This window comes from Moschus berezovskii, chromosome 9, assembly GCF_049115385.1.
Source record: "Moschus berezovskii isolate FMDL1 chromosome 9, NW_MosBer_1.0, whole genome shotgun sequence".
Taxonomy (NCBI): domain Eukaryota; kingdom Metazoa; phylum Chordata; class Mammalia; order Artiodactyla; family Moschidae; genus Moschus; species Moschus berezovskii.
In genome coordinates, this window is record NC_142468.1 from 102,671,170 (window position 1) to 102,678,986 (window position 7,817).

The 7,817-nt window shown below is 36.7% G+C and overlaps 1 protein-coding gene across 1 annotated transcript; it reads right to left on the reverse strand.

Annotated features, from left to right (window-relative positions):
* Positions 1 to 5,859: 5,859 nt before the first annotated feature.
* Positions 5,860 to 6,798, reverse strand: LOC129563059 (olfactory receptor 4K3-like). The gene has a single exon (XM_088840400.1). The coding sequence runs from the start codon at positions 6,796 to 6,798 to the stop codon at positions 5,860 to 5,862; it is 939 nt and encodes a 312-aa protein (XP_088696526.1).
* Between the last annotated feature and the right edge of the window lie 1,019 nt (positions 6,799 to 7,817).

The following is a 7,817-nucleotide window of genomic DNA, read 5'->3' on the forward strand; positions in this document are numbered from 1 at the left end:
AATCTACAACTAGGAGTTTAATTATGAAAGTATAGTTGATTTAATGAAATACTCTTTCTCTATTTACAGAGATATATGATTTTTCCTTTCTTAGCCTGGTGATTGATTTCCAATTGCTAAATTGACCTTGCATTTCAGGTATAAAATTAATTTGTTGTCACATATTATTCTTATTATATATTGTTCCACTATCATTGATATTATATTGTTTTGGATTTTGTGTTGATGTTGATAAAGTGCATATCCTATAACTATTTTATTCTAGTACATTTATCTGGTGTTCATATCAAATTTATACCACTTTATAGATAAATTGGGAAATAGAGTTAGCATCCAGTCTGAAACCCACAACTCTATACTTTGGAGAAAGAGAGAATACAGAAGGATAAAAATGACCTTGTCAACCTAGCTTACTGATGCTCTTACCTCTAAAGCAGCATGGTGAGGCTAATTCTGCACCTGTTGGAACAAGCTCACCCTGGGTTCAACTCATGCCATAGGAAGGAACTCTTGCTGTAGTGGCTGTGGTAATACACAGGCACAGCAAACAGAGGGAAAGCCCAGAAGAGAAATAGGAAGGAATCCTTTTCCCCTTCTCTAACGTGCAGTCTTCCTCTGCTGCTGCTGCTAAGTCCCTTCAGTCGTTTCCGACTCTGTGTGACCCCATAGACGGCAGCCCACCAGGCTCCGCCGTCCCTGGGATTCTCCAGGCAAGAACACTGGAGTGGGTTGTCATTTCCTTCTCCAATGCATGAAAGTGAAAAGTGAAAGTAAGTCGCTCAGTTGTGTCGGACTGCAGCCTACCAGGCTCCTCCACCCATGGGATTTTCCAGGCAAGAATACTGGAGTGGGTTGCCATTGCCTTCTCCAGCAATTTTCCTCTAGCATGCTCTATCTTCAGAGCACAAAATGTGGCCAGATGGGAAAATAAAAATGTGATTTGCATAGTCCCAGAAGCAGAAAGCATAGTTGGGAGTCAATAACAAATGGACAAAATAATATTTTAATTTTAGGTGAAATTTGTTTAATAGATATAGAAGCATTAATATGTTTTGCTTAGTAGCTAGTTTTTCTAAGGAAATTCCTAATTTCATATATATTTCAAAATTTATTGGTATAAAGTTTTACATAATATCATCTTGTAATATTTGTATAGACTTTGGCATGTGTAGATATATCTCTTTTTTCATTTCTGGCATTGGTTATTTGTGTCTTTTCTCGATTAATCTTACTGATGTATTGTCAAATTTTTTTTTTCTGTTGTACTTTTAAAATAAGCAATTTTAGTTTTGCTGGGATTTTTATGTTTAATATGTTTATTCATTAATATTTGTTTTTGTTATTTCTTCCTCTCATTTCTATAGTTTAATTTTCCTAACATAAATACCTGGATCATTGACATGCATCTTTTATTTTCTAAAAATACATGCATGAATAGTAATGTCTCTGCCAGCATGACTGTAAGTGCATTCCATATGTTGTTATGTAGATATTGTATTTTTTATTGTTGTTGTTTAATTGCTAAGTCATGTTGACTCTGCATCCCTGTGGACTATATAACCTGGCAGGCTCCTCTGCCCATGGCATTTCCCAGGCAAAAATACTGGAGTGGGTTGCCATTTCCTTCTCCAGGAGATCTTCATGACCCAGGAATTGAACCTGTGTCTCCTGCATTGGCAGGCAGATTGTTTGAATTTCTATTATGATTTTTTTTGAAATATGGATTTTAGAATCAAGTTGTATTAAATTGATAGTGAATTACATGAAATTTGTGGGCTTGGAAACTAGGTGGATAGCAGTATCTCATTTTGTTAGTTTCAATTTAGTTCAGTCAATATGCCAGCAAATATGGAAAACTCAGAAGTGGCCACAGGACTGGAAAAGGTCAGTCTTCATTCCAATCCCAAAGAAAGGCAATGCCAAAGAATGCTCAAACTACCACACAATTACACTCACCTCACATGCTAGTAAAGTAATACTTAAAATTCTCCAAGCCAGGCTTCAGCAATACGTGGACTGTGAACTTCCAGATGTTCAAGCTCATTTTAGAAAAGGCAGAGGAACCAGAGATCAAATTGCCAACATCTACTGGATCATTGAAAAAACAAGAGAGTTCTAGAAAAACATCTATTTCTGCTTCATTGACTATGCCAAGCTTTGACTGTGTGGATCACAATAAACTGTGGAAAATTCTGAAAGAGAAGGGAATACCAGACCACCTGACCTGCCTCTTGAGAAACCTGTATGCAGGTCAGAAAGCAACAGTTAGAACTGGACGTGGAAGAGCAGACTGGTTCCAAATAGGAAAAGGAGTATGTCAAAACTGTGTATTGTCACCCTGCTTATTTAACTTATATGTGGAATACATCATGAGAAACGCTGGGCTGGAAGAAACACAAGCTGGAATCAAGATTGGCGGGAGAAATATCAATAACCTCAGATATGCAGATGACCCCACCCATGGCAGAAAGTGAAGAAGAACTAAAGAGCCTCTTGATGAAAGTGAAAGAAGAGAGTGAAAAAGTTGGCCTAAAGCTCAACATTCAGAAAACTAAGATCATGACATCCGGTCCCATCACTTCATGGCAAATAGATTGATAAACAGTGGAAACAGTGTCAGATTTTATTTTTGGGGGCTCCAAAATCACTGCAGATGCTGCTTGAAGCCATGAAATTAAAAATGCTTACTCCTTGGCAGGAAAGTTATGACCAACCTAGACAGCATATTAAAAAGCAGAGACATTACTTTGCCAACAAAGGTCTGTCTAGTCAAGGCTATGGTTTTTCCCATGGTCACGTATGGATGTGAGTTGGACTGTGAAGAAAGCTGAGTGCCAAAGAATTGATGCTTTTGAACTGTGGTGTTGGAGAAGACTCTTGAGAGTCCCTTGGACTGAAAGGAGATCCAACCAATCCATACTAAAGGAGATCAGTCCTGGGTGTTCATTGGAAAGACTGATGCTAAAGCTGAAGCTCCAATACTTTGGCCACCACAGGCGAAGAGCTGACTCACTGGAAAAGACTCTGATGCTAGGAGAGATTGGGGGCAGGAGGGAAGGGGACGACAGAGGATGAGATGGTTGGTTGGCATCACCGACTCGATGGACATGAGTTTGGGTAGACTCCGGGAGTTGGTGATGAACAGGGAGACCTGGCCTGCTGTGGTTCATGGGGTCACTAGAGTAGGACACGACTGAGCAACTGAACTGAACTGAAATGTGTCTGTACACTGATCTAAGTGATGCTTTCATGATTATCTGGTTTGGCCAAATGTCAATTTCTGCAGTCATTCCTTGGTGTAGTTTGTACTTCTTGGTTTTTTTTAAATATATTTTATGAAATTAATAGCAACAATTGCATATCTTTATAAAGTCAATTATATTATCATTAGTAGTGTGTTAATTTATTGGCATAAAGATTGATATGTCATGATTAAGTTGATAGTTATTGGGATAGGGATCTGACCCAAGAAATCAACTTTTTTCTTCAGTTCACATAAATAAAGTAACAATGAATATACTGTAAAGATTTGTTAATTTTATTTGCAAATGACACATATCAACTAGGGCTATGAAACATGCACTATTACACAGGCAGATTCATTTAAAAAGTCTATAGTATGCAGGCTGCAGTCCAAGGGGTCGCTAAGAGTCGGACACGACTGAGCGACTTCACTTTCACTTTTCACTTTCATGAGTTGGAGAAGGAAATGGCAACCCACTCCATTCTCCTGCCTGGAGAATCCCAGGGACAGGGGAGCCTGTTGGGCTGCCATCTGTGGGGTCACACAGAGTTGGACACGACTGAAGCGACTTAGCAGCAGCAGCAGCAGCAGCATAGTATGCAGACATAACTAGTATACCTCAACTTACAGTAACACCAAACTGCATTCATTTTCCTTCCACATATATTTTACTCTCTGAGTGTGATATATGTGTCTAAGAATATATATATTTGTGGGGAGGTTATTGAGTGAAACCTTACCTAGAAGGCTTTTTCCCTAGAATTCAGATATTGGTTATGTATACAGTCCAGAACCACATGGACTGTAGTGGTTGAATGAATGAATGAGCAATTGTATTCTGGGTGTGTGTGTGTGTGTGTGTGTGTGTGTGTGTTTGTAGAAGGCCAAAGAGAAAGCCTTTTGTTTAGTTTCCTTAACTTTGCATTATACAATATTTGAATTGTAACAAACCGAATAAATATGTCATAAAGAACAATGCACAAATGAAGATGGTATAATGGTAAATAGAACATTACCAATAAATATTCAAGTTGTCTGATCTTCTGGAGTCCATCCATCTCCTGGCTGGAGCATTGTCTCTGCTCTTCTCAACTTGTGGCATCCATTACTGACTACAGGGTATCTTTGCCAGGTGTTTTGTGTCACTGGGACAGGGAAAGGAATCCTGAGCTGATGTCTTTAAAATAATGGTTTGAAAGATGCACAAATCTCTTCTCACATCTTATTGCCAGAACTTGGTCATTTAGGTACAACTGTCTATAGGGATTAGGAAATTTACTGTATGGCTGGATAGTCGTGTATCCAGCTAAATTTTGAGAGATTTACTATTAGTAACAGTAAGAATAGGCACTCGGCCACAGGGAACAGTTAGCATACAATTATTGAGAGGTAGTTTTTATTTTTCAGAGTGCTTAAATCAATTTACACCCATTCACAAGGCTTAGCATTTCCTTGAATACACATTCTGAACAATAATTGTTTTTGCTTTGTGTCTTTTTTAATAAACGCATTTCACAGATATATAATACCATTTTGTCATGATCTTAAATTGCATTTCCCTGATTAATTATGAAATAGGCTTCAGTGAAATAAATACCTGAACACTTTTTGCCCATTATCTCCCCTGTTTAGATGTCTATCTTTTTCACTCATGTATAGGAGGCATTATGATTTCTGTATAATGTTGTTTCTTTATTGATTGTTCCCTTTTACTTTCCCCTCATTACTAAATTTCTTTTGTTTTGAAGAAACATATCCTTATTATTTCCTGAATGTAAGTAAAAAAATAATGTGTCAAGCAATTTCAAGTCTTTCTGCTTGTGTGTTTAAGAAAAAAATTTTCAAGGAAACTGTATCTTTAAATCAATAGTTAAGACTTGAAACCTTGAATTACAGAGATTACACTGTTAGGTACCAGAATTGTGGTTTGATTCATTTAGATTTTGTTTTTCAAGTAGAAGCAGAGCAGGGAAATATAGCCCTTAAGCTCTCTAGCTAATTTAGAGTTAGGATAGATAAATCATGTATTTCTAGCAGTGAGATTGATGATATTTAACTTAAAATGATTTATTAGGTAATACATAGATTAGGTAAAATACTCAGCATGAGATTTGGAATATAGGTAGTGTTTATTAAATTAGGCATGCTTCAGTAATGTCCAACTCTTTGTGACCCTATGGACTGTAGCCTGCCAGGCTCCTCTGTCCATGGGATTCTCCAGGAAAGAATACTGGAGTGGATTGACATGCCCTTCCCCAGGGAATCTTCCTGACCCAGGGATCGAACCCACACCTCTTGTCTCCTGCATTGGTGGGTGAGTTCTTTACCAATAGCACCATCCATAGAAATAAATTGTTATTTTATAATTCTTATCAAAATCACCAGGCATTTTTTTTTAATCTTACACAAGATTATTTAGACAAATTTTTATTTTCTCCAAGTGGTAAGAATATATGTATTAGCTTTTTGAACATATTTTCTTAATGGAATAAACACAAAAAATACACCTGAGATTACTTATAACTTACAGATATGAACATTTATAGTTTAGTTAACATGTCAAGATATGTCCAAAATAGAGAGCGAACAGTAGAATTACTGATTACATGAAAGCTTTAAAAATTGCACTTTGTATTCTTATGCTGACTTATCAGTCGCTTTATTGCATTTTTAATTTCTTTATTTCTCAGTGTGTAAATGGCTGGATTCAAGAGAGGCGTTATTACTGTATAAAATACAGAAAGTACCTTGTCCACCCAAGTGATGCTAAGTGGCCAGAAATAGATGAAAATGCAGGGTCCAAAGAACAGCACCACCACTGTGATGTGGGAAGTACAGGTAGAGAGTGCTTTTGATGCCCCATCCTTGGAACGAAGACAGACAGTCACCAGGATGTAGGTGTAAGAGATCAGCAAGAGAATGAAGCAAGCTACAGCCAAGACACCACTGTCAGCATTTATCAATATTCTCAGAGTATGAGTATCCATGCAGGCTAGTTTGATCACTTCGGGAATATCACAGAAAAAGCTGTCCACTATTCTGGGTCCACAAAAAGGAAGATCTAAAATCATAACTAGTTGACTTATGGCATGCACAAAACCAATGATCCATGATATCAGAGCTAGCCAGATGCACTTTTGTCTGTCCATAATTCTGGAGTAATGAAGTGGCTTGCAGATGGCTACACAACGGTCATAGGCCATTGTCACAAGCAGTACCATCTCATTTCCTGCAAGAAAATGTATAAAGAGGATCTGACTCATGCAACCCTCATAGGAGATGGTTTTATTATCCTTTAGGAAGTCTGTGATCAGTTTAGGAGTGGTCACTGAGGAAAGGCAGAAGTCAACAAATGAGAGATTGGCTAAGAGGAAGTACATTGGGGAATGGAGATGAGAGTCAGTGATGATTAAGAGCACAACAAGAAGGTTGCCCAGGACGGTCGTCAGGTAGAGTGTAGAAAATGGCAGTAAGAGGAACTTCTGGAGCTCCCTTGAATCACAGAGTCCACGAAAAATGAACTCAGATACCACGGACTGGTTTGCTTCTTCCATTTAGTTCATTTCTAATGTGACCAGAAGAGATGAACTAAGAACTTCTAGAATGGAAAGAAGAACTAATGTTTGGGTGCTTGAGAGCAGAATTTAAATGTGTGCAAAATTTAAATCCTAGGAAATGTGCTAAATTCCAAATTGAAAATAAAGATTTATTGAATCAATCTCAGCTCTCAGGAGCTAATAATGTGTAGAAAGGAAGGTTAAAAATATCACCCATCAGAGAGAGTCTTTTGGTTATGCAAAATGAATATTCTCATAAAAATAACAGTAGAAAGGTATTTTATAACAATTTCTCCACTGCGTGAATCTCCCTTTTTGGCAGTAAAAGTGCATAGGTCTATAATATATTTGTAGGTTCTTTATTTTTAACTCTATCTAGGGCAATAATCTAATGCTACATTTCTCACACAAAACTTGATTCTTAGAAGCAAATTTATTGCTAAAGTTGATATGTGTGAGCAAACTGAATTGAATCAAATTCTTTTACAAACTGTGAGGAAAAGTTGTTTATTAAATGACTTGAGGAAAGCCAATCTTCTTCCAGAGGAGACCCCAGATGCTGATGGCACGTTTCTAATGTTGAATATTTTTACTCATTTTAAATCTCTATATAAAATTATATATTTTATAGGCTAACTCCATTTATTAACATTATAGACCGGTTCTATTCCCTCACTTGTAACAGATTTATTTTTTGAGAGTATCTTAAATGATAAAGAAATGAAAACTATGTTTATTCCTGACTGTTCTCAGAAGATAATATGTAAATTTTAACTCCATTTGTCCTTAAACTATTCACATATAGTACATAAAATATATATGCTAAAATATATATCTTTTCTATATTCTGTAAGACAAATAGCAAGTTCTTTTTTCCTTATTTCCTTTCTTCCATTTGCCCTCATTCTTTATTTATATTTTTTCTTTAGTCTCCCTTCTTGTCTGTATTTCCTTATTACCCTATTCTTTTAAAGAAAATATAGTTTAGATTATCAAGTAGAATAACTAGCACTTAT